Consider the following 26,223-nt stretch of genomic DNA (forward strand, 5'->3'; position numbering starts at 1 on the left):
TCAAAAATAGACCTGCTTGCATGAGAATTAAGTGGATAATCAGATAACAAAGAAGTTGTGGATAATCAAGCCTTTTTGGAATATTTATATACAAGATAATTATCACTTTAAAGACTTGAATATCAAGAAAAAGGGATTAATTTTTAGAATACGGATTAAAAATGTGTCTAGGTACAATTCTCGACTCGGGGACTTCCTAATTGAGATAAAGCCTATCTTTTTCAACTTTTTAGATATAAGGACGCATTTCAATTTTTATTTGATCTCATTTAGCTTATTTTTTTAATCCCAACCTCTATAAATAGAGGAAACAAATTAGAATTAGGGGCTCTTCTTTTCTGACTTTTCTGCTCCCCATACGTTAAAGATGTTCTAGAGGATTTTGCTTAAGGAACTTCTTTTTTGTAAGTAAAGTATTTTAGACTTCAAAGAGGTGAACAAATTTCTTTGATTTCTAAAATATTCTTTCATTAGAAGAGCACGCTCATGCAAGAGGTATTCTGTTTTTCTTCTTTCTTTTTTTCTTCCATTAATTAGTATGTTTTTGTTTGATGCATGAATATGTTTAGTATGTTTTATTATGTCTTGTTCTTAATATATAATTGTCATTATTAGATACTTTAGATGATTGTTTATTTCAATTCTTTCTCTTTGACTTCAAGATTTGCAGTGACTATCAAAACTTTTTTTATGAAGATTCCAAATTGATATGTATTTTCATTAAATATAGATCTGATTTTTCTAAACACAAAACTGATTTGTATTTTCATTAAATATAGATCTGATTTTTCTAAACACAAAGCTGATCTATATTTTCGTTAAATACAGATCTGATTTTTTTTTTTTCTAAACTTAAAGCTAATTTGTATTTTCATTAAATACAGACCTGATCTTTTCTCTAAACTAAAAACTTATCTGTATTTTCATTAAATACAGATCCGATTTTTTCTGAAAAGTTTTCTTTGTCATAAAATTGCAGATTTTGAAATTCAAAAGAAGGGATTGAAAGTTAGGTTCAAGTTTTTCTAAATATGTGATACATGCATAATAAATTTGTCTCATGAACGTGGATCCTCTTCAAAAGTCTTTTATTTATTTATTTATTTTATTTGTGTCCAACACAAATCTGATTTTTCTTAACAAAATCATTTTTTTTTTTTAACTTTGCAGAAAAATGGATCTGATTCTATTTAACAAAATCTTATTCTTGCTGTTACATAAAAACAGATCTGATTTTTTTTTTTTTTTTTACAAGCCAATTTTATTTTTTAAAATTTTCAAAATAGATATGAATTTCTTTATAAAAAAATGACATATGCAGAAGGCAAAGTTATTAAAAATTAATTTTTGAGTGTTTGTCATGTATGTTACAACATATCATTCAACATCATGCAAAAAAAGGGTATATTGGCCATTAGAGTCTAGAAGACCAGACTCTGTCTAGGCGGAATGGGTGCCTAACACCATCCCATTCCATAACCTAGCCCCTGAGCTTAGGATTTTTGGATAGATAGATTAGTGTTTTGTCTTTTAATTTTGGTAGATTGTAACTAGGACCAATGCTTTGTATTTTTCTTTATTCAATCAATGACATTAGAAGTATTTTGAACATGTAACTTGTATTTTTTTTTTCTTTTTTTTTTGTATAAAAAAATAAGTGGCGACTCCACACCACTACCCAAAAGAGAGGTGCCCTTACAAGCACCCAAATCTCTTTTTTTGAGAGCACCCCTTTTGCGGTCTCTCACACCCATTATAACTTCCACATCTTGTAGTGTGATCATCATCTCACCATGTGGAAGGTGGACAGAATGGGCCTTTAGGCGCTATCGCTCTACAAATGCAATGATCAATGCATAACCAAGTTTTATGGATGGGACCATGTGTAGACGCTCTAAACCAAGCAACCTCACTATGGCAATCACACACTCATCTACCATAGGATCTTGATGTGTCAAATCTTCATGGCGACATCAACAATTTAGTGTGCTAGGAGGACCCTGCAAATTTTTTAACAATAGATAAATATCTTATACTTTGATCAAATACATAATATGCCATTAAAGAACAACTCAACATCCAAAAGCAATAGTATAATCTATAAGTTTATTTTTGAATCAATTTCAGGTTTCTTCTATCACTTCAAAAAAAAGTTAATAAATCGCCAAATACCATTATGCAAAAATTTTTACTTGGCCTCTAGGGTTCCAAAGTAACTCAGATCGATGATTCACTTATTCCGTCAAAACGCTATGATCAATGGGTCCAGGATCTATCGTCGTGCTGCAAAAAGTTTTTATGTCATATCAAATATTAAAAAAAAAAAAAAAAAAAGACACAAGATATATGCATAAATGAGCCAAGTATGAAAGGAAAAAGAGAAGACATAGGATTTAATTTAAACCATACAATATAAAATATCGACTAAAATCTTTTAAATTTACAACATTCAATAATCAAAGTAATAATAAAAAAATGCATATGGCTGACATTGCGTAATCTTTTAAGGATCCATAGCTGACACAAAAAAAAAAAAGAAAAAAAGAAAAAGAAAAGAAATGGAAGATAAAGTACAAGATCCCCACAAGCCTATATGCTAAAATCCTAGACTTATTCTCTAGTGCAGTATGATTTTTTGTCACATTATCAAATTTGGGTTATTCTAATGATACTTATGTAGTAGGTCCTCTATAACTACTATAAGTGATGCTGGATAATAACACTTTTAATTAGAATTGTAATCATCATTTTTTTTTTAATAAATATAATTCATGTTTTAGGTGGTCACCACAAGAAAAAATTGATCACAGTCTAGATATCACATAAGAAAAAGATCATGAACATGGTCAATTGCAATTTATAGCAACAAATAAGTAGAAAATGAATAAACAATCTGAAGACCTCAAAACCAAAAATAGGAGAAATTCTATTTTTTATATCTAAGCAGAAAGTTTGATTCTAGCAAAAGAAATACTGCAATGAACCTAATACAACCATTTCTCATATTCTTTTCTATAAAATCAAAAAGGAAGCAAGGTAAAAAACAAAAAGATCTAAACTTTCTTTCCAGGACTTGTGTACATTTTCTCAGCAACCCTAACAAAAGTAAATAAATTTAACTCCCAAAAGAAAAAGAAAATAGCAATAGTAATGGGTTTTGTTTTCTTGATCGTTTGAAACGATCCAGAATATTTGAAGTCACAGCAAACAGGCTAATAACACTAAAAAGTAAAGAAAAAAAAAAATCCTAGATAAGAAAAATAGAGAAGTGAGAATGAGACATATCTTGCAGGCATGACCAAGGTCAAGAACATGAGGAAGATGCTGAAGTATTGAAACAAGGGACTAAGTTCCATGTGGTTTTTTTTTTTTTTTTTTTAAATTCCACGTTAGAGTTATGCTAGTTGGACCTCGAGTGTAGTAAAGTCAATTTTGGGTTGGAACTCTAGTTTGCCAAACTCGAGTCGAGTTCCAAAAATAGTCTAACTAACTAAATAAGTTCAAACGCATGCTAGTCATTAAATTTTTTCCTAAAAATGTACTATTTACCAAGTTTTGCCTCATACTCCCAGTCTCCAAAGTCTTAAGTACACTTTCTCTCCTGACTAGAGTTGAGATGCTATGCCGTAAGTTTTTTTAGTTTTACTTTTATATATATATATATATATATATAGTATTATTGTTGTTACTTTGATTTGCGACGTGTTTGTAAAAAATCCGTTTGTTGTTGGCTATATTTTCGACTTATTTCGAGGAAAATCATGTTGGGTTGAAAACCCAAAAATTTATTTTTGTCTTCTTCAAGGTTTAGTGGCGAAGATATTAATTTTTGTCTTTTTGAGGTAAACAAGCTAGGTTGATTGTTGATGAGTTTTTTTTATGATGAAGGTAGCTTTTAAGTTTTATTTTATTTTATAGATTCTTTTAGGGTTAAAATGTAAATTGCACCCTCCAACTTTACTTTTGTACTATTAAGTTTTCTAAATTTCAAATTTATTCAATTTAGACATTCCATCCAATTTTGTTAAAAATTTTCCATTAAAAAAAATATTTTATAGATTTTTCATGTGAGAATTTGTTTTTCAAAGTTCTTTTTTCATTAGTTAATTGTAAAGGAATTGGACAAAATATATGAATTGAATAAATTTAAAATTTAGAGAACTCAATTGAAAAGTAAAGTTAGAGAACTAAAATGAATTTCAGCCAAACTTAAAGGATGCAATTTGTATTTAATCAATTTTTTATGATTAGAATGAAGAAGATGTGTTTCTTTTACCAGCTTCTATTTTAGAGGATATATCAACTTTTTGCTTCAATTTGTTCCCTTTGATTTCTTTTTTAGTACATTTTATTTTGACAATGACACAGAAGACCAGCATAGAAAGACACATGATGGATGAAAAAATTGATGCCATGGATCAGATATCTGATTTCCTGAAATGATCTTGCATCACACATTGTCCTTCCTACCCCGAAAAGATGCAGCTAAAACTAGTCTCTTGTCTAAGAAATGGAATTGTGTATGGTGTTCATTCCCCATCTTGGATTTTGATCAAACCTGTTACCTTGATTTTGATCGTTTTCTCTTCTGAAATACACATAGAATTGAAGAGTTCATCAAAATTGTGGACAAGTCTTTAAGTAGATTTCATGAGCATAAGTTGCTGATACAGAAATTTAAACTTCACATGACCCTTGTTGACTTGAAGTAGGCTTCAGTAGTTGATAAATGAATACAGTAGGCCTTGCAACATAATGCCAAAGAGATTGACCTTAAGATTAAAACAAAAGGGGATACATGGTATACTTTTCCTGGAACAATACTCGTTACAAATTCAACTAGTGGTTGCAAGTATGAGCAACCATTCTATAGGAGTGCTGTGAAGTTAAATGCCCTACAAAATCTGTGGCTTAAGGATATTTATGTGAGTGAAGAGACTCTCCAAGATATCTTCTGTACTTACCCTTTTAATTCCAATTCTGCTCTTATAAGATGTCAGGGACTGAAACATCTGGACATCGCTGCCTGTCATAATTTGAAAATATTATACCTAAGAGGTGTGAGCATTACAGATCAGGATCTTCACTTCATTATCTCTAGATTTCCCCACCTTGAAACTTTGCAGGTCATTAGCTGTAATAATTTAAGAAGTGTCAAGATTTCTGCGCAGGGACTTAGGATGTTAACAATTGATAAATGCCATAGTCTAGAGGTTGAAATTGATGCTCGGAATCTATCGTCAATCCAATACCATTGTTAGAGATATATATTATTCATATTAGCCCAATGTAATAGGCCCAACCCTAATTCTACTTTGTGTGCAAGTCAAGTCTCCTACTTGTACTAGAAGTCTATTAGTCTAGGGTTTAGTCACCTATATATACTCATGTTAGGGTTCATTGTAACACAGGACGTTATTGTACTACACTCTCATACAATAAAGATGTAGCCCTTAAGGGATTCCTCCGTGGATGTAGGCCGTCAAGGCTGAACCACGTAACCCTCGTGTTCTCAGTGTTCCTCTTCTATGCTTCTTCTTCCGCATCCACTCTAGCATACATAACATGGTATATCACATCGCGTTGCTAATCTTTAACATGGTATCAAAGCCAAACTCCGTTCTTGGCATCAAACAAATATCTCTAGCAAACAAAGAAGATTCTCATGTGCACATCGCCAACAGAAGTCACACATGCTTGTCTGCTGGATCTAGACTCCACGGCATCTCGCAGCCACCGTGGCGCAGTACTGTGTCCAAGATCCACAAACTCAAGCAAACCCGTGACATCAATCTCAGATCTGCGCAAATCCAAGCCTCGCCTGACGAAACCAATACCACAGACTTGTTCCAAGATCTCTCGTGACCAAAACCCAGAAATCCGGTCACCCAAATCCTTGCCACGCGCCTCCACGCGCCGCAGAAGCCTCCGGAAAATTCCCACGCGCCGTCTCAGATTCATTACTTCAGATCGTCTTATTGGCCACACGCGCCGTAGAATCGGCCATGTCGACCACCGCTCTACCTACGGAAGAAATATCGTCTTCAACGGCCGCTGCACGCGCCTCCACGCGCCACCTGGGTTTCTGGCTTCTCCTCCACGCGCCGGTGACGCTGTCACGTGCATTCCACGCGCCGGAAATTCCTGCTGACGTCATCTGACGTCACCGGATGACGTCATCGATCCACGTCATCAACCACGCAAGCACGGCCACGTCAGCCCTAGTACACGTCAGTGACACGTCATCAGCCACGTCAGCAGTGTCGTCTCGTCAGCACCACGTCGTTGACCCGGACCGACCCGACCCGGACCACCCGGATCTGACCCGTGAGCACTTTGACTGTTGACTTTGACCTGGACCAGTTGACTTTGACTTTTTGCGTTGACCTTTGACCAAAAGTCAAAATTTCCAAAAGGGCCTATCTTGCTCAGTTTTTCGCGTAGATTCCGATTTTGGCCTCCGTTTCTTCATTTGAAGCTCCGAAATTGGACATTTGGCACATTCTTCATTGTGGTTTCTTCGAAGGCATTCTTCAAGGCATCTCCAAGTGATCTTCTCATGCTTATCCAACCTCAAGTCTTCATCAAGCTTCCGCCTTGAGTTTGAGGGAGGGTGTTAGAGATATATATTATTCATATTAGCCCAATGTAATAGGCCCAACCCTAATTCTACTTTGTGTGCAAGTCAAGTCTCCTACTTGTACTAGAAGTCTATTAGTCTAGGGTTTAGTCACCTATATATACTCATGTTAGGGTTCATTGTAACACAGGACGTTATTGTACTACACTCTCATACAATAAAGATGTAGCCCTTAAGGGATTCCTCCGTGGATGTAGGCCGTCAAGGCTGAACCACGTAACCCTCGTGTTCTCAGTGTTCCTCTTCTATGCTTCTTCTTCCGCATCCACTCTAGCATACATAACATGGTATATCACATCGCGTTGCTAATATTTAACAACCATGGCTTCAGCAATAAATTTCCTATGATATTTTTAAAGAATGCCCCATGTTCTTTTGAACTTGATCTTACATTTTATGCCAATCATCTAATGGACACTCTGTGGTTCCTTAAATTGAGGGAATTTCTAGTAAGGTCAACTTGAAGAAAAGTTTTGAGGCTAATAATAATTTGTCCGAAGGTTTGTCTATTAACACAACTTATCAATTTTCACCCAGTTTTTTCTTTAATGTCTTTTTATTTTTGCAATTTCACTTTTTGTTTAGTGAGATCTTTTTTTACTTTGCTTGGATTATGAAGGTTACATATAATTTTGAAGAATTGAGAGAAATGACCCTTTCTCCACCATTTGAACTGGAACTTTCGAGTCTAAATGTACGCAGCAGAACACTAAATGTATGCAACAGAACACTGTCAAAAGATTATGGAAGTTTTATGGATGGCTTGCTTTGGAGTTGTTGTCCGAAGGTTATTTCTTTGTCAACAGGTTTGGAGTTCCAGGAGAAGTGCATAATGGTATGATTGTTCTTTTACAATATTTTAGATTGTCTCTATCAGATTAATTTGTATTTGACAAGTTAATTAGATTTGAGTCGTTTGTTATTTAATGCATTTTAACCCTAGTTGATAGATGCATTGGAGTTGTATTGCATGTCAGGTGATGAACATATACAATTTTGTAATATAAGTCTTGGTGATTAAAATATGGGGGAAATGAAAGTTACTGAAGTGAAGTGCTTGATAATAGTTTGCATGATTTCTACACCCCCATTAGAGTTTGCAAGTTCCAAGTGAAATATTGTCTCTTTCCTCCTCTTTTTTTTTTTTTTTTTTTTTTTTTTTTTTTTTGGTATTTGAGTAGAAGGCAATAAGCTATTATGGCTTAGCAGTGGTTTGGTATTGCGCACATAGGATGAAAAATCTAAATTAATACTAATAATTTTTTTTAAATGATTTGTACCCTGATATATTCCTCTGCTGAAGTTTTGACATACTTTTGATGTCCTGTTAATACAAAAGTAGATAGGATTACTTGAAATTAAGAGTATATCAAATTCGTCTTTAAAAAATTTACTCTTGCTGGAACTAATTATTTCAGCTCTAATTTTACTTGAACTCTAGGTGCTATGTGAGAAGCTATTGTGTAGAGAAGATCCACGCAACTGTTGTGCTTTTGATCACAAATGTTGGCGGCATCATTTAAAATGTGGGAGTCTTCTTGATAATAGCCAAACTTTGGCAGATACATTGCCCACCCTTCCAAAAGGTTACGAGATTCAATTTAGATTGGATTGGGAATACCAATTACATGGAGGGGTGGCTTAAGTTATTACTATGAGATTAGAATATGAAGTAAAATGGTCTTGTGAGACTAATGCTTGTCGTATTTTGGATTACCTGTGTGTTCCAACACTTCTAATTAAGACATTGTATCATCCTTACTTTTTGATTGAATTTTTCTAATTTTCTTTTACTTATCAAAAATTAGTATTATTTTTTAAAAACTAGGGGTGACAATGTTAACATGACCCATAATTAGAAAAATCATATAACACATAGGTAGATGTCTTTTTTTATCCAATTTACATTTGAATTGTGAATTTAACACGATTGATAATGGTTATATACTTATATTGATAAAATTTTCCACCAAACTCTAAAATTCTAACTTTCTAACCGTGGTGAAAAACTCATTTTCACCATTCTATCCAAAACAAAGACAAACACCAACTGTTCTCTTTTGCATGTGCCAAAAATGTTCTCTCTCTCCTAAGAATTTACTTTTCTTTCATTTTTTATTTCAAATGTTTTATGGTTTAATCTGGTAAGATTTTGAATCTGATTTGATTTAAAAATTATTCATCCTTCTTTTACTCGCTGCTCAATTGGTAATTTGGTACCTACTTATGGTGGTTTTGTTCTAGTAGTCATTGATAGAGTCTCCTTTAGTCAAATCCGCACCATAAAAATTTAAATGTCGTTCGGTATATATATATATATATATATATATTTTTTTTTTTAATTTTTTATTTGGATAAGAAGGGAAAGAACTTTATTAGAATAATATAAACATCAGTTTAGACTTAGAGGGCAATCCTGAGGGAGCAGGTATTGGGTAGTACTACGGTAGTGAGGATCCAGACTATTTGTTTTTTTTATCACAAATGTTGGTGGCATCTCTTAAAAGGTGCAAAGATTGGGAGTCTTGCTTGGGATTGAAGATGGGGAAGCATCCTGATAGCAAAACTTTGTTAGATACATTGCCTACTCTTGCAATAATAATAATAATAATAATATTCAATTAAGATTAGATCGTGAACACCATTTGCATGAAAGGGTAGTTTAAATTATTATGAGATTAGAATATAAAGCACTTAGTAGGCTTACTTGTTTGATCCAACACTTCTAATAAGGAGGAAATTGTTTCATTATTATATTTGAAATTTTATTTGTTTGAATTTATATAAAAAAAATTAGGTTTTGATTTAGAGGTGACAATATTTGACATGACTTGCGATTTACGACAGGAATTTTTGTGTGTTAGTGTTTAATGTAAATGGATTTATGTCAAAGTGTGAATACATGTCATAAGTGTAGTGAAAAGAGAACTTAAAAAAAAAATAATAAAAAAGAAATAATAATTTCAAGTTGGGCCGAGGTAGAAAGCAACACTAGAAAGAAAGACAAATGTGGATCTAGGAATGGCTCAAAAGGAGGAGATTCCCATAGTAATTTTTATGCAAAGGTTTGTTTTAATATTCTATGCTTGAAACAGAAGTTGGCAAACTGTGTCCATTGACATTGAAGGCAAGAATACACCCAGAAATTAACCTTGTATTATACGGCATACACCAAAAATTCTCTACATTTTGAACAAGGAAGGAACCCCAAGCAAAATATATATGTTCTCCTCTAATACTTAACCTTCTAAGACCTTTCATGCTTATAGCCTTAGCCATGGTGTGTCTAGGATTTCTGCTTGGATGCAAAAGATCACATTCCATCAAAGCTTACATTCTATCTGCTTTAGTAATCATAGCCATTCTTTGTTGCTTGCGCATTCTTTGTCGCATCATTTATAGGTTGTTAAAGAGGGAGCACCCTAACAGTGAGGAACATTCAAACGATGGGTTGGAAATGCAGTCAGAGATAAGTACACCCCATGCATATCTGATTTCTCTAAGGAGAGCATTGCCAGAAAGCAAGTTTCTGATATTAAAAAGAGAGGGTCATGCATCATTCATAACTCGGCCTATTTCATCATAGGCCAACCATAATTACTAATTAGTGGCTGTTCGGGTTCTTATGATTTCCTTCATTTATTTCAATTAAATTTCTTGTAAACATTCTTGTATTGTCCTAAAGGAGAAAAAATTGCTATTTAGTTGACTTTTATAAAATGTGTAGCTACTATCATACGTTGTAGAATATTAATCTAAGCTTGACACATCAAACCATTCAATGAATGAGAACATGCCGCTATGTATAATCATCTTAGTTTCTGGTTAAATTGGCACATAAGGCCATAGCACAAAGGAACATTTTGCAATATAAAGAAATAATCAGACCAAATTTGTTATTCCTTTGCATATAGGAACATTTGAAAGATGACCAATCTTATTAAATGGTCTACTTCAAAAGAATTATTGGTTAAAGATGTACCAACAAAGTAGATACACTGCATATTGAAAGGTTAGAGAGTACCCATCCATATATAGCGCTTGTTAATCTAGTACATGATTACCTATCACTTCAAAATTACAAGCTCAAGCTTGTCATCGCTTCATAGTTGACAACAATGTGAGCCAGAACATAGACTAGAAATATGTACACTTGCTACCAAATTAGATTCCCTAAAGTCCATTCTAAAGCTCAAAATACTCGCACACATTTTGTGCAGAACTCTGGCTTGATTTGTTCTTGCATGTCACATGCCACACCTTTAAGACTCCGTCAAGACTCCCAGTACAAATTGTGCAACCATCCTCACTCTCTTCACCTAAGGACCCAGAAAAGGCAGTGACACACCTAATAGGCCCTCTGTGACCTACCAAGACTGCTAGACATGTGTGATGCCCATCTTGTTCTCTAACCCAAACCCTGCTTGTTGAGTCAGCTGATCCACTAACAACATAATTTGATACACTAGCAATGCACATTACTGCATGTGTGTGACCCTGTAGTGCACCACCATATTGTAATTGGCCTGAGTACCAACCCTTGAACCAATAGTGTATGTAACCATCTGTGCACCCACCATATAATACTCCACCTTCTTGGTTTAGTGTTAAGGTCTTTACAGGTGAGGACTTGGCAGGGAGTGTCACAGTGAGTGAGTGAGACTGATTCCCTCTAAAAAAGTTGCAGCGCCACACTTTGACAGTGGCATCATCTGAGGCTGTGAAAAGTAACCCGTCATCAGTGACTATAATATCATTGACAGGCCCAGAATGAGCTTGAATGGTCTCAATGCATTTCTGGTCAGAAATTCGCCATACTTTCACTGTTCTATCAAGGGAAGCCGAATATATGATGTCGTCTGATGCATTCATCGCTAGTGATGTTATAGGTCCAGTATGCTTCATCTGCTAGATTGATTGAACATGAATGATGAAATTATTTTCTTGTTAATCACAAACAATAATATTAATAACAAGGTACATTGTTTTAGTTTCAGAAAAAGAAACAATCATGAAAAGTTCAGTACTACACTTCACGCTCAAAATGTTATCCTACCTAATGTTCTGGAAAAGGCAGAACTAGGCGCCAATTTCAATATACATATAACCTATATTTCTGCTAATAGATTGAATATAATTATATGTTTGTTATTATTGTTATAAATATTTCTACCAACTTTAACTCAGTTCACCAGAAAAACAGTGAAAAGGAAGTAATCGCTGAGCAAAAATGTTCACCAAACACCTTATTCATGCAATGCTTTTTAATTTGGATGCTCTTAGGAAATAACTTCCATCTAATTCTTTCCTGACATTTATATAGAAAGAAAATTTAAAGTAATGTCGGTTGTTGTGTGCCTACATTAAAGAGTATAAGATTCTGCTCATATATAATGGAAAAGTTAGTAAAGCTATGCATGCCATTGTGTCTGGAATACCAAAAGGTAGACATAGTATATATTGAAGCTATTATTACTGCACCAAATCTAATTTTAGTCAAGTTTCTTCTTCCAACACTTCTGAAGCTAAATTAATTTGCAGCTCCATATTTTCATTTTAATAATGAGCAACACCAATATCTATGGGTTCATTAAAGTAGGTATGTATGTCTCACCAGGACATATTCCTAGTGACTGACTATAGTACCAATGTGCCAATACTAGAGTTATCCCTAATCTTGAAATTATACCTTCAAATGGGGGAAAATTTGTTGTACAACGTGGTAGATTCTTCCATAGAAGGGGATTTATATCGCTTAATCTAATGGGGATTACATAAGGAGGGTTTACCCATCTCACATACTTCAGAATTTAGACATTCTATACCTCTGTTGACGTGTAAATAATTTTCCTTAACATTCTATGCCTCTTACATCCTATGTGGTTTACCCATCTCACATTAGCAACGATATTTAAAGCATTAGCAGTAAAAAAAACAATGCTTTAATCAAGACCAAATTTCATACAAACACACCAAACGAAAGAAAACAAAAGGAATAAATAAAAGTGCTTTGCACCAAAAGTGATTGATCACTAGTTTGAATCCGGGAATCAACCTCTTAAAACAAAATTGAGAATTTTGTGCACTGAATACAACTTATATTTAGTGTAAATTTTCAACAAAATTTTGATGAAACCCACTAGAATGGGGCTAGTTAACCTTCCAAATCATTTCCTTCTTTTTAGTTTAGAGCCCAAGCTTTATCTTCTATTTGTAGCCTAGGATTGGGTTGCTCAATATTTTTACTAATCCAACAGCTCAAAACTTGAAAGTTGGGCCTGTTAATTCAAGTTCCATAGTGCCACCACCATGTAAATCATTCTAGACCACATGAACCTGTGAAAGAGGACTACTAGAATATTTCTCTCCCAAGTCCGACCTATGAATGCATGCCACTTATTCAGCACACCCTAAAGAACCTCTAAGTGCACACACACAATACTCACCTCCCAACGATATTTCCACACAAAACAAATACACAATGAATCCACACAATAACATGCAGTTGTACACTAACAAATAACAGCAACAAAATTAATACAAGACATAAATGCAAAACAAACCCATCAAAAACTTTACCATTTTGTCTTTCCCACCAATGTAGCTCCGAACATAACTTCCAGATTTTGGGATTGTTGCTAATCGAATGTGTTTCAAAGACCCATCCCATGTTTTGCTCCACACTCTAATCTTGCCATCACCATAAGCTGCATACACTCTTTCATTGGACACTTTCAATGCAACCACCATGCAAGCCTTAGTCTTGAGCTGTCCACACTCACTGAAATCAGGCAGTTTCCAAATCCTTATAACATTGGAATCAGAGCCAGTGTATACTAAGCTATTGGACACAGCAATGGACAAGATTTGGCCATCTTTTTTTAGCACAGAAGAGACACATCTATAGGTGGAGTAAAGGTCATTAAGCTTGGAAGGAGAGAGAGGGTGAAGAGGTGAAGAGAGTGGTGAAGTGTGGAGACTTTGGGAGAGACTAGGGGAGCTTAGCCTTGGTGGGGTGTAAGGAAAATGTGAAAAGGAAGGCTCTTTGGTTGAAATGCTTCTTAAGAACTTGTTCTGTGTGGCTGTTCCTCTTATTGCAAAAGATGGGTTTGGAGGGGAATTGGAGGAGTCTAGTGAAGCCATTTCTATCTCTCAATGCAAAGGAGAGGACTGGTGTAGTGGTGGTGCATATGGTGTAATGGTTTTCCTTTTGGTGGGGTAATATTGTGTTTAAATGCATTATATATAGCTCTCCTACAAATTGTGATGCATAATGTGAATTGATTTTGGTAGGAGAAGTATATAAATGCTCTAATGCAGAATTGGTTGCAGTTTTTTCCTTCTACCCTTTCATTTGGGGAATTGTATAGTTGCAATTTTTCATCAAAGAATGAAAAGAAAAAAAAAAAATGTAAGAATCCAAGGGCTATCTCTCATTATGACTCATCAAATTTATTTTAAAAATATTGCATGCATGCCACAAAAAGCTTCAATCATCTTAGGATTCTTTATCTCTCTTCCAATAACAATAATAATCTCAAAGTTCAGTTATGACAAAAGTACGGTACTTAATTAAGATTCTAACCAATAATTTCAACAAACATTTTCTATTACTACCATTTTTCTCTCTCCCCACGAACACCAATTTGTTAACAAAGACACCAAAAAGCACTTGTATATTCCTCTCTTTTATTTCCATTCTTGAATTTTTCTATAAATTTTTGGGTTTCCACTAAAAAGAAGTAATCATAACAAGCAAACATAATGCAGTGCATTAAACGAAATATCAAGAAGTATTTTATCTACTTTTTATTCATAATATTCTCTATCAAAATTTCCTAAATTAATGTTTAATTTTTTATAAAATTAAAATGAACAATTTGTTAATTTTGTTTAAAGAAAACACAGGTTTTCCAATGTATGATTAGACAATTTCATATTGAATAGAAAATCTCTTCACACTTGTTTCTTTACCAAACATTTCTACATACATATTTTTGTGAGATCTAGGTTTGATTATAAAAATTGAAAAGGTTATCTTGTATTATAGATGGGAAATATGTTGACTGAGATATCGGAAATATTTACTGTATATCAATGAAATATATGGAAAATCTAAGAATTATCAATCCAATATAATTGTATATTGGTTGGAATCTCGATTTTTTTTTTTTTTTTTGCCAAAATCTTGAAAAAGGTTGAAAAATATATTAGAAATATCAAATTAATAAAATATTTATATATTGGTTGAGACTGAGATGTTGGATTAAAGTATTTTGAAATAGATTTTTTCCATTTAAGACTTAAAAATTTCTAAAATAAATAATTCTTAATTAAATATGTTTTTTTAGTAAACAGTAATACTTATTAGAATACATACAAAAATAGTAATATTAATATTTTTAAACCGGGTTTATAATACATTACATAACCAGAGTACAACTACAAAAGGTAACCTTTGTAATTGTAGACTGACGTTATAAATAGCAGACACTAAATATACCCAACCAATGTGAAAAAAACATCACTTTTGTACTTAAATACGTTTTTGGTTACCAATTTTAAGAACCAGTTTTATTTTTCTACTCTACAATTTTTTTATGTCAATTCAGTCCTTATTTTTCTCCAACACATTTCAATATTAACTTTGTCATCATCTAATTAACTCATGGAATACGTGTATTCATGTCACCTTAAAAGCGCTCAGGGGTTAACTTCTCTCTCTCTCACCACGTTGGAAATTCGATAGGTGTTGGCGGTGACTAATTAAGCAACTTGGCTAGGTGGAATGTCCAGAAGCAATATTGCTAGAAATCAGGTGGCTTGCGCTGTAATGAAGCTGTAGAAATTATTGAGGGCACTTTAATGTTCTACATCCTCTCTTTTTTCATATAAAGATACATCTCCTACGCGTAGATCCTGCATATAGAGCTACATTTATGTGAGAGGAGAGTATGCTATACTGGATGTAATGAATAATTTGAAATACTTTCACATAGACTCAACAAATTCACGTGGTACGGCAAAGTTTGTGTTCCTAAAATAACTTTTTCTATTGCTGTCAACTAATTAATTATTAGGTATACCATGAGGACTACTAATGTGGTCCTCCTAATTAATGAGATGATGTCATTTATGCAAATGTGAAAGACCACATTAGCCGTCCTCCTGGTAGACTTAATAATTCATCGTAATTAAGTGGCACCTAAACAGAGTAAATATCTATCTATATAGGCTTGATTGATAGAATGTTTTTTGTTTTTGTTTTCAAAACAATATAAAAACAATTTAAAAAAAAAATTGAACTTGAAACTAGCTTTCAGATAATGATTTTTATATTATACATGTTTGGCTCCTACTTTCAAGAAAAAATTTCAAAATACTAAAAACAAAAGATAATTGTTTAGGTGACCATTTCTATTTTTAAGATTTTAAAAAATATATATTTACAAAAAGTCTGTAGATTACTTTTTTTTTTTTTTTTTTTTTTTATGGATAATGATAAGGGAATAGAACTCATGTACTTTTTTTTTAATGATAAATTTCAAATTTGAAATGTGAAAATTTTTTTTGTGATAAAGATAAATTCCTTATTTTAAGAGATAAAAGAGTTTAGACAAATATGTGGGGTCTACTGTTTTCAATTTATTTACAACTATGTTATTAAAAACATTTTCTGTATCTTGAAAACACACCTTTAGCCGTTTTCAAAATCCTGCTCTAAACTAGAAAGGGTTTGGCTTATTTCTAGTACTTTTTTTAACTTGAAGTGTCATTTTGTTTTAAATACACAATAGTAAGTAGTAGTGAGTTTTAATCTCCACTTTTTATTTAATTAGTGGGTAATGTGGCAATTTCTCATTAAAATAAAAATAGATTCCAATTAAAAAAGTACTAGAGGTAAACTAAACCTAACCAGAAAATAGGATATTGTTTTTTTAAAAACTGTATTTAGAAAATATTAGTCAAACAATAAACTCAAGTATAAAACCCACTATTTTATGGATTTTAAAACAAAAAACTATATTTAAGTATTCTTGCTAAACAGCCTAAAAGGGATGAGAATTAAACTAAGAAGAAGAATGGGACTTATCCTAAATTCCTAATACTTCGCAAAATCATATTTAAGCTCATCATTCATTCTCAATATATATATATATATATATATATATATATATATATAAAAGCTCATCAATCAATGCTAAATTTATTAAACAACAATTAAAAAGAAATCTTTCCAAAAATAAATAATAAATAAATAAATCTTTATACCCTTCTAGACTAGAGAGACACACACACACGACACGACATTACTTCTCTTTTTTCTTTTTTATTTCTTTTGAGTTCCTAATTTTTCCCCTTCACATTACACTCTCTCACAATTTCAATTTTCACAACTCCCACAAACTCTCACACTTGATAACAAAACCAAAACCGAAACCAAAAAAAATAATAATAAAAATCAATGCACAAGAAAATGCTGGAGCGAGTTCTCTCTGTGCGCCGTGCCGTTTCGCCTCGCAGCGACGCCACGTCATCGGTAGAGTTCGAAAACGACAACGACGAAGCGACGGCGGACGCCGACGACGACGAGAAGACCAAGAAGCAGCAGCACCAGCAGATCCGAATTGCGACCCGGACCGCCGCGAACTACTTGACCCGGATGGGGCCTTTCGGGCTCTGCCTCGTCTTCCTCTCCCTCGCTTTACTCTCCATTCTCTCCTTGTACCTTTTCCACTCTCGCTCCTTCGTTTGCGTCTCCAGTTACGACCCGGTTACCCGCTCCGGATTCTTCGGGTTGGATGGGCTTGAATCCGATTTCGGATCTCTCGGCGTCCCTTGGTGTAAGCCCCTTGCTATCTTTTCAATACCCGGATCCGATTCAATTTATGATTTTAGTGTAAAATGTAATTAATTTTATAATTTTTATTATTAAAGTTTGTATATTTTGGTTTTGGTTCTGGTGTATAGTGAGGCATTTGATGGATTTAGATTATGGGTTGTGAATGTTTGATTAGGATCTAGAGTATTACTAATTGGGGACTATGTTTGGTTGCTGAGAAAATGTACTGGAATTCTGGAGGAAATGGAATAGAATTTGGGATGTCTAGATTTGGTGTTTTGGGGTTGTTAAGGAAGTGAGAAATGTTTAATTTTTTTATTAAAAAAAAAAATTAGTTGCAACAAATTAATGGGGGAGATGGGTTTTCTTTTGTGTTGCTTATTTTAGGAAATTGCTGAACCTTGTGGAAATTTATGGTCTTTAATGGGGTCCAAGTAAAAAATGGAAGTCAGATTTAGAAGTTAGTTTATAAAAGGAAAGAAATACTAAGGATGGAGTGAATTTAAGATGCAATGTACAATAGGGGGAGGGATGTATTGTAAGTTTACTATATTATACCACTTATATTTTATTCGTAAGCTTTTCAAATAAGAGCAAAAGTGTTATTTATTTCCCCTACTTAATTGATGTGAATGTCTATTATCATACAGTGGAATGGTGGGGTCTACAATTCAGTTCCATTCCTTTCCCTTGCATTTCATACACTCCCAGAGACAATATAGAGTACAGGAATATAGATTCTGTCATTTTCATGGCAGTAAAGCATGCCTTGTGTTGGTGAAATTTCAACCATAACTTGTTATTGACTGTGAACTTGTGATCCTGCTGGTGCAAAATGATACCAACCTGAGTGCAAATTGGTCCCATTACTATAGTTCTGTAAGATTATGGCAATACATTTAATTGGGTATGGCTGAGATTTCATTAACACGAGTCATGCTGCTCATAAGATGAACATGAGGGGATTTAAATCCTTATGTTCTGTTTGAAATCCTTGGTTTGAATGTGAAATCATTAAGTTTTATTTTCCAATAATTTTTTGATTCTTATGTCCTTATTTTTGGCAAAAGGCAGATCGAAACATGGAAAAACAGTCGAATGGACATCTAAGGATTTAATCAAAGGCTTGGAAGAGTTTGTACCTATATATGAAACCCGGCCAATTAAAAACAATATGTATGGGATGGGTTTTGACCACAGTTTTGGCCTTTGGTTCATTGCTCGATGGCTGAAGCCAGATTTGATGATTGAGAGTGGTGCATTTAAGGGACATTCAACTTGGGTTTTGCGACAAGCAATGCCAGACACACCAATTGTGTCGCTCTCACCACGGCATCCTGAGAAATATCTGAAGAAGGGGCCTGCTTATGTTGATGGAAACTGCACATACTTTGCTGGAAAAGATTTTGTTGATTTTGGAAGTGTTGATTGGGGAAGTGTAATGAAGAAACATGAGATTACTGATCTCAGTCGGGTTCTTATTTTTTTCGACGACCATCAAAATGAATTGAAAAGGTAATCACCATTTCTCAAGGAACACTTTTCCCTTCATTTATTATTGATCTAGGTTGGGATGTTTTGCCAATTTTTTTCCTTTTGTATGCCTTCATGAGCAGAATAAAGCAGGCTCTGAAAGCGGGCTTCCAACATCTTGTTTTTGAGGATAACTATGACACTGGAACCGGAGATCATTATTCTGTAAGGCAGATATGTGATCAATTTTATATAAGAGGTGCTTGCTCTCTCTCTTTTACCTTTCATTTATATGTACATTGATTTTGCCTTGAATTAACTGAGAATTGTGGTCTATCTGTTATTTTGAAAAGTTTATTTTAGCTTGAGTGGCACTTCCTTCCCTTGTAAGAGCAAGGCAGAGGATGAAGTTTTGGGTTCAAGACCCAGCAGGTGCCCATGTAACTTACCATTTTTTTTTTTTTTTGGTAAGAAAAAAAAAAAAAAAGAAGAGAGAGAGATTTTCATGTTGATTGCATTATTGATGGCTTACTGGTAAATAAATTGGGTATGCCTTTCTGCCAAGAAGGTTCAAGTGCATCCATCAGTCTTACTCTAGCTGGCACCCCCAAATTTTAGTAAATAAAATCTTCTCTTAAGTATTTGGGTAGGCTAAAGATATATCTATACTTATGTCATTCCCTGCCATGATCCTTTATTGGTGGCTGTATTAATTGGTAATTGATGAGACATCTGGTCTTCTTTCAGCTGGCCTGAATGTTCTTTTTCTTTTTCTTTTTTTTTTGGGGCATTTATGTCTTAGAATTTGGATGATCTAATTTTAGGTGTTTAGAACTCTCGCATTAATGCCCAACACCTAGCAATATTCGGTTCAAGTACAACAGGATTTTAAGAAGAAAAAAGTGAATCTCATTTTCAAAAAATGTAAATTTTCTAGTCTTCTGATGATTCGAGCCATCAGATTGTAGCCAGACTTGTATTATAGGTTTGGCTGTTGTAATTGCGTTTTCCCATGTGGAGTTTTTCTTCTATAGGATTTTTGTTCTGTTGGTTTGGGGCTTTTGGGTACTGGGTTACTGCCTCAAGAAGCACTCATGGTCAATTGGTTATTTTGTTAATTTAGGAGGTGGCCATAGCTGTTTTAAAGACAGTGATGAAGCTAGGATTAGATCGAAAAGGAGGAAATTCTGGCAGAAAGCAGTCGATATAGAAGAACTTTGTGGCCCAGATGAAGCGTGGTGGGGTGTTAGAGGGTACATGCGAGATGACTTCAACCACAGTAATCAGCCAATCTCCCATGCAGACCACTTTCAGAACAGCCGTTTTCTGGAATCAATTCTTGATGTTTATTGGGAACTCCCTCCTGTGGCTGGACCTTCTCTCACTCATCAAACAAGATATGACCCAGCTCGTGCACCCAGTCCCATTGTTGAAGACGGTCGGTATCGCTTATTCCAGCGTCTTGGTTTGACCAGACTTGAGACATCTGTATTTAACGGGTATACTCAGATGGTTTATCTTCACATATCTGAACAAGAATCTTAGAGCAGTCTTGATGAGAATGCATTGTTTTAGTTTCCCATACCTGTTTATATTATGCATGAATTTTTTCTTGGTAGTTTTTGTGTTTCCATTCACCTTTTTTAGTTTTTTTTTTTTTTCTTTATCAATTTTCAGAATCCCTGATAGTGACAACTTTTTTGTGTACTCACCAAAAAGACTAGTGTATATTAACTGTTAAGCACAATGTAGCAATGACCGGCCATCAGTTTTTTCACTTCTCTGTGGACTATTTTTAGTGCCCTCGTTTATCTTATCTGTGGCTCTCTACAATTTTGTCACATGTCAAAAGTGCGTGGTACACAAATGTGCCACAGCAACGTGTTTTTCACGTTATGTCCAACTTGCTTAGTATAAGCTCAGAAACCTTACCTGATATTTTTTATATAAGATGCTACCAGTCAATTGAGATGCAAATGTTAGATTGTCTGTGTTGGTGCGTGTCAAAATTCAATGGTTATTTTTGCTGGAAATAAAAACTAGTTCATCTAGTATCTCTACATGGTCAACTATAAGTCAAAATGCAGAAAAGCCAGTGGCAACAGGATTGTCTACTCTTGTCTTTGATAATCGACTCCAATTATGCCATTCTCTCCATTCTCTTCTTTGGTGTACCTCGGTTCAACTATACAGTAGAGGAATGTGGCGAACTTGGTTGATGAGTGGAAGAGGAGGTGAGCTTTTATAAAGAGAAAGGCAAGCCATTACTGTGCCAGTATGGAGTTTTGGAGAATGGAGATATAAATGTCTTGAAGGCAAGTAGTAATTAATAATGTTGAAGACATGGCAAGTAAAGTCTTATTCACCATTTGATCCCGTTAAAATCAGCGGCTTAAAAAATGTGTAGTTAAAATCTGCGGCTTAAAAAATTTGTAATTGTTATAAAGTTATTTATACTAATATAATAACTTTATTCTAATATAAATTAATTGATCCCAACAATATATAAATTTTTGGTAAGTACATTTTTCATATATAGCCTGGACTACTGGTCTAAACGATGTTTTGGTTTGCTTCCTAGTATGGGAGAAAATAAGGAGAGAAGAAAATTGATTTCCATGGAGCCTACCATTTTTCTTTCCTTTGAAATTGGAAATTAATTAGAAAGAGAGAATTATACATGGAATTCATCTCTTTCCCTTCTTTTTTTTATCTTGCAAATCAAATACTACTAAGGAAAACTATTCTCCTTTCCCCTTCCTTTATTTTCCTCATTTCTCTTCCTTTTCCCTCCGTTTTGTCAAAAAAGTGCCACTGATTCTTCTCCCTTTTTCCCATTCCTCTTATGGCATCCCTGATTTTCTTGCCCCTTGTCCAATTTCTTCGCATTCTTGGTTTGAGGGAAACGGAATTGTTAGGGCTTATGGCATCCCAACCTTTGTTCATCATTTTTCTTCAAAATTAAAATTATAGAGTGAGTAAACAAATTTCTGTAATTTACCAAAAATAGAGTTGTAGAGGCAGAGGAATTACAAACATCAAGCAATCCATTTACACATCACTTTTGAGTTCAGAGATACATATAGAAAAACAAAATAAATTATATAATAATCCATGTCTCCAGTTAAAATCTTCTACCTTACATGAAAATTTTCCAGTCTCTTAACTACACAAAAGCTAATACATATCAAAAACACATATAGGTTTCTAAAATAGAATACCAAACTTCAAATTCTTTCAAATCTTTTGATACCCAGTAAACACCTCCCTTTGGTCTTTGTTGATACTTCCACTTTAGTTACGGTTCTTACACTTCTCCACGGCCCTTGGAGCTGCAATCAAGCATATTTCTTAGATCATTTTGAATGTACTTACATTTTTACTACAGAGACAAAAATCGACGATTAAGCTGACAAAAAGTCCATGATGTTCAATTTCAGTCACACTTAATATTAAGCTGACAAATTATCACATTGAACATATTATGATAACACATACCTAGCCCAATTGCCTCTGAGCCCTTCATGATTCTTAGCCTCCTACAGGAGTCGGTGAACATTCTGTGAAAACAATCAACAAAACAATAAGGGAATATTTTCATGGCTGAAAATGACAAATCTTCAATCCAAAGCAAGATATCATATCAGAACATATAGATCAAGTTGGAAATATCTAAATAAAAGTAGAGAATTCAATGCCAAGCCTGATGTCTAGAAAATTCTGAATAGTTAGTTTTCAAACTGTAATGGACAGTCAAATCATATCAACTTTGAATCAGAATTATGAGGGATCAATATCAATCAACGTTTTACTTTAGTGTTTACCCCACTATAGATAATTGTGATACAAGATTTAAGTCAATTCAATCACCTGGACTAAGTTTATAACAGAAACCATGCAATTCAGTAAGACAAGCCACATCACATTCAGAAATAATCTAGGATTTATATCAAAACATTTGAAATCGCATATATGCATGACTAGAAAATGGAAAAATGAAAAAAAGAAAACAAAAGAAACAGATGTCACATTTATGAGGATAGCACTTACTCCCAAGGGACATCACCAACAAGCATCCAATCCCCATCTTTGTCTTCATATGTCAACACATATTCAGAACCACTGAGAAGATCTTTCAGACGGCTCTCATTCAGGCCATCTTGCCCTCGAAGCCCATGAGAGCTGCACTGCCCTGAATCACAGCCATTCATGAACTTGAGTAAAGACCCTTCTGATATATCTTACCATAGTTTCTAATGTAACAGGTGTAATTATCTCATCACGCAATTTTGTTGCAAACTTGAGAAAACACTCTTTTTAATATATCTTAAAAGAAGCAGTCTAAATTTCCTAAATTCAAGCACACCTACCACAAAACTCAGCATGTATATAATAGAAATTATATATTTAAAATATACTTTTTTTCCCTTGTGAATTGTGATTCTAATATCATATTATATTATATATATAGTGATATATACTAACTATGATATTGAAGGAAACATTTCCCAATCATTTGCAGTTCTTACCGCTACTAATGATTTTTATACTTTTTTTCCCTTGTGAATTGTGATTCTTATATCATATTATATTATATTTTATATATATTACCGCTACTAATGATTTTTATACTTTTTTTCCCTTGTGAATTGTGATTCTTATATCATATTATATTATATTTTATATATATATATATATATATATAAAATATGATATATTATATTTTATATATATAAAAATCATTAGTAGCGGTAAGAACTGCAAATGATTGGGAAATGTTTCCTTCAATATCATAGTTAGTATATATCACTAAGCACTAGCACCTTTACAGGCTTTCTTTATATGGCAAGAGGGTTCTCAACCATGTTTTATTGGATCTGAAAAATCCATTTATTACTTGTCAAAATGAAAGGGTGCATTTTAAGGATTTTAATATAGGTTACACTTTTTTTTTTCTATTTTTGGGACTAAACAGATCGAAGGGGTGTGTTATACAAGAAAATAATAGCCACATACTCATTAACCTCGTGTTATCGTGTGTGTGTGTGTGAGAGAGAGAGAGAGAGAGAGTACCAATGGTGAAGCAGCTGAACATCTTCTCAAGAGCTGCTGAGAGTTCCGCATAGTTGTTGTAGGTTTTGAGATCAATTTTCCTTAAATATGGAGCACCATCCATGCTAACTTTTATATAAAGACATCCAAATCCAGTCTTCCCATCTGCATCATCACTATTTTTCACAAGATTGGAAGCCATGGTGTTCTTTCGGAATGATCGAATTGGTGGCCATCCTACCACCTGTGTTCTGTTGCAAAAAAACTATGCTCAATGATTCACCATCAAGTGGTAGTACATATTTAAAAGTCCAACAAATAGAGTTAATTTTATAAAGATAGAAGAACAATAAAGTGAAAACCTTACACTGTAAAAGAAAGAAAGAATAATAAGATTGAAACAGAAGATATTAATAGCCCACGAAAACTATCACCCTTACAAAAACCTAATTTTTTTTTTTAAGAGATAATATAGCTGAACACAATTTTCCAAACGTATTACCTATACTACAGACTAAACGTTTTAAGTAATTAGTACAATCCACAAAATCTATGCATCCAAGCTCAACACATACTGTGTATGTTAGGAAGAATACATGAATCTACCAAGTGCATGCTAAAACAGAGAGCCTCAAATTAAATGAAGAAAAAAAATAACAACTACAAGTCAATAAGAACCGATAGAACACAACAAAGAAAAGGCAAACAATAAGGAAAAAAGAAAAAGGAAATGAGCAAATAAATACCAGAGCTGAACCTAGTATCAGCAAGTATTAATGCTCTATTTGAAGCCTTAATTAAAAATTTTCAATCTCCATAACACAAAAAAAAAAAAAAAAAAAAAAAAAGTGTGCTCAAAACAATTAAATTGATTTGAGGTGAGGTGTTCACTTTCTTATGGAAAAACCAATACAACATAAAACTAAAATTCATTTTCAATGACTTTTCCTCAAATTTTTCAGTAAACAATTTTGGACTAACAATAGCACAACTCAACAAGGAGAAGAAAACAAAAATAATCAAATGCTTAGAAAGGGAAGCTTACTTTGCAGCAGGAGCGCTGCTCTGTTCATTTGCAGCAGGAACCTGAGGCTTCTTGTCCTGAACTGGCTTTGCAGATTGAGGAACACAACCAGCCTCTTTCAAAGTTGGTGTTGCAGACACAGAAGACTGTTGGGTATTGCTTTTACCTTCCAAAACACCCAGAGCTTTCCCACTACCATTTCCACCTCTAGGAGAGAACAAGACAGCACCTTTAACTAAATCAGCTTCAGATCCATTACTCATAGAGAAAGCCCACTTCCCAGAAGACCCATCAATGGCATCGGAGAAACCCCTTTTAGCTCCAGACACAAGGTTCTTGAGAGGGCTTAAAGGATACCCATTATGCTTATCCTCTAAGTCCTTGCCAAAAAGAGAGACTTTTCTCTCTGGAGACTCAGACCCAGGTAAGCCAAGTCTGAGCTCAGTTTCCTTGAGGTTGAGAGCAGAACTCTTCACATCCTCAGTGGAGAGAGTAGAGGAACTAGAAGATGAAAGCTTTTCAGAGCTTCTTTCCATTGAAGAAGTCTCTGTTAAGCCTATGTAATCATGTTCCAGTGGTATAGACATGAAAGTTACACAATGCAAGAAACTCAAATAGACAAGCCTCAAGAAGTGTATGAATAAGAAGAAGAAGAAGAAGAAGAAGAAGGAGATAGCTTGTTTGATACAACTAGTTTGAACAGAGGGTAGAGAAAGAGAGAGGCAGAGAGAAAGAGAGTAAGAGAGAGAGGTTGTGGGATTAACACTCTGGCTTAGCTCTGCTGGTCTGGTTTTGTTGATGCAGAAAAGAAGCTTCTTTGGCCTTTCTGTAGCTACATTTTTTTTTTTATTACTTTTTTTTCTATATATAAAAAGAAATAATACCTTTTTCTTTTCCTTTTTTTCTTTTATGTTTTGGAATTCTAACCCCCCTTTTTTTTTTCTTGCTGCAAAGGTGAGATGATTTTAAATGGAGATGGTATGTTGACTCTCTATCAAAGCTCCTGTGAGAGCCCTGTCAATTCGATTAAAAAATTTATGCTCGAAAATATTATATGGCTAACTGTATGAGTATAGATAATAATGTATTGTTTCCATCAAAAAAAGATAATAATGTATTGTGAATCTACTTATCAATATCAATAAATAAATATATATATATATATGAGCTTAAAATAGGGAAAATTAAATA

General features: G+C 33.9%; 3 protein-coding genes across 4 annotated transcripts; 1 reads left to right on the forward strand and 2 right to left on the reverse strand.

Moving 5' to 3' along the window:
• Positions 1-10,643: 10,643 nt before the first annotated feature.
• Positions 10,644-13,944, reverse strand: LOC126725422 (protein JINGUBANG-like). 2 transcript variants are annotated; one of them, XM_050430155.1, is made up of 2 exons: positions 13,220-13,944; positions 10,644-11,545 (listed from the first exon to the last, which is right to left on the reverse strand). In XM_050430155.1, exons 1-2 carry the CDS (start codon positions 13,781-13,783, stop codon positions 10,826-10,828), a joined length of 1,284 nt encoding a protein of 427 aa, XP_050286112.1. In that variant the 5' UTR covers positions 13,784-13,944; the 3' UTR covers positions 10,644-10,825. The 2 variants fall into 2 exon arrangements, with proteins under 2 accessions (XP_050286112.1, XP_050286111.1); XM_050430154.1 differs by having other exon boundaries at positions 10,644-11,548.
• A 3,031-nt stretch (positions 13,945-16,975) lies between these two features.
• Positions 16,976-20,733, forward strand: LOC126725423 (uncharacterized). Its single transcript, XM_050430156.1, has 4 exons — positions 16,976-17,484; positions 18,554-18,998; positions 19,100-19,215; positions 20,080-20,733. The coding sequence occupies exons 1-4, from the start codon at positions 17,106-17,108 to the stop codon at positions 20,499-20,501; spliced, it is 1,362 nt and encodes a 453-aa protein (XP_050286113.1). The 5' UTR covers positions 16,976-17,105; the 3' UTR covers positions 20,502-20,733.
• Positions 20,734-21,985: 1,252 nt separating this feature from the next.
• Positions 21,986-25,860, reverse strand: LOC126725424 (auxin-responsive protein IAA27-like). The gene is made up of 5 exons (XM_050430157.1): positions 25,054-25,860; positions 24,030-24,259; positions 23,007-23,148; positions 22,455-22,516; positions 21,986-22,288 (listed from the first exon to the last, which is right to left on the reverse strand). The coding sequence occupies exons 1-5, from the start codon at positions 25,617-25,619 to the stop codon at positions 22,251-22,253; spliced, it is 1,038 nt and encodes a 345-aa protein (XP_050286114.1). The 5' UTR covers positions 25,620-25,860; the 3' UTR covers positions 21,986-22,250.
• Positions 25,861-26,223: the final 363 nt, after the last annotated feature.

Source organism: Quercus robur, chromosome 5 (genome assembly GCF_932294415.1).
Source record: "Quercus robur chromosome 5, dhQueRobu3.1, whole genome shotgun sequence".
Taxonomy (NCBI): domain Eukaryota; kingdom Viridiplantae; phylum Streptophyta; class Magnoliopsida; order Fagales; family Fagaceae; genus Quercus; species Quercus robur.

What these genes read in the sequence shown, in the direction of transcription:
- LOC126725423 (XM_050430156.1), top strand. Translation starts at nt 17,106, where the DNA reads ATGCACAAGAAAATGCTGGAGCGAGTTCTCTCTGTGCGCCGTGCCGTT. An exon ending in ATCTCTCGGCGTCCCTTGGT is followed by an intron (nt 17,485 to 18,553) that starts GTAAGCCCCTTG and finishes TTTTGGCAAAAG; the next exon opens with GCAGATCGAAACATGGAAAA. An exon ending in CATCAAAATGAATTGAAAAG is followed by an intron (nt 18,999 to 19,099) that starts GTAATCACCATT and finishes CTTCATGAGCAG; the next exon opens with AATAAAGCAGGCTCTGAAAG.
- LOC126725422 (XM_050430154.1), bottom strand. Translation starts at nt 13,783, where the DNA reads ATGGCTTCACTAGACTCCTCCAATTCCCCTCCAAACCCATCTTTTGCA. An exon ending in TTGGTGGGAAAGACAAAATG is followed by an intron (nt 11,549 to 13,219) that starts GTAAAGTTTTTG and finishes CAATCAATCTAG; the next exon opens with CAGATGAAGCATACTGGACC.
- LOC126725424 (XM_050430157.1), bottom strand. Translation starts at nt 25,619, where the DNA reads ATGTCTATACCACTGGAACATGATTACATAGGCTTAACAGAGACTTCT. An exon ending in AGCAGCGCTCCTGCTGCAAA is followed by an intron (nt 24,260 to 25,053) that starts GTAAGCTTCCCT and finishes TTTTTGCAACAG; the next exon opens with AACACAGGTGGTAGGATGGC. An exon ending in GTTCAGCTGCTTCACCATTG is followed by an intron (nt 23,149 to 24,029) that starts GTACTCTCTCTC and finishes GCTGTGATTCAG; the next exon opens with GGCAGTGCAGCTCTCATGGG.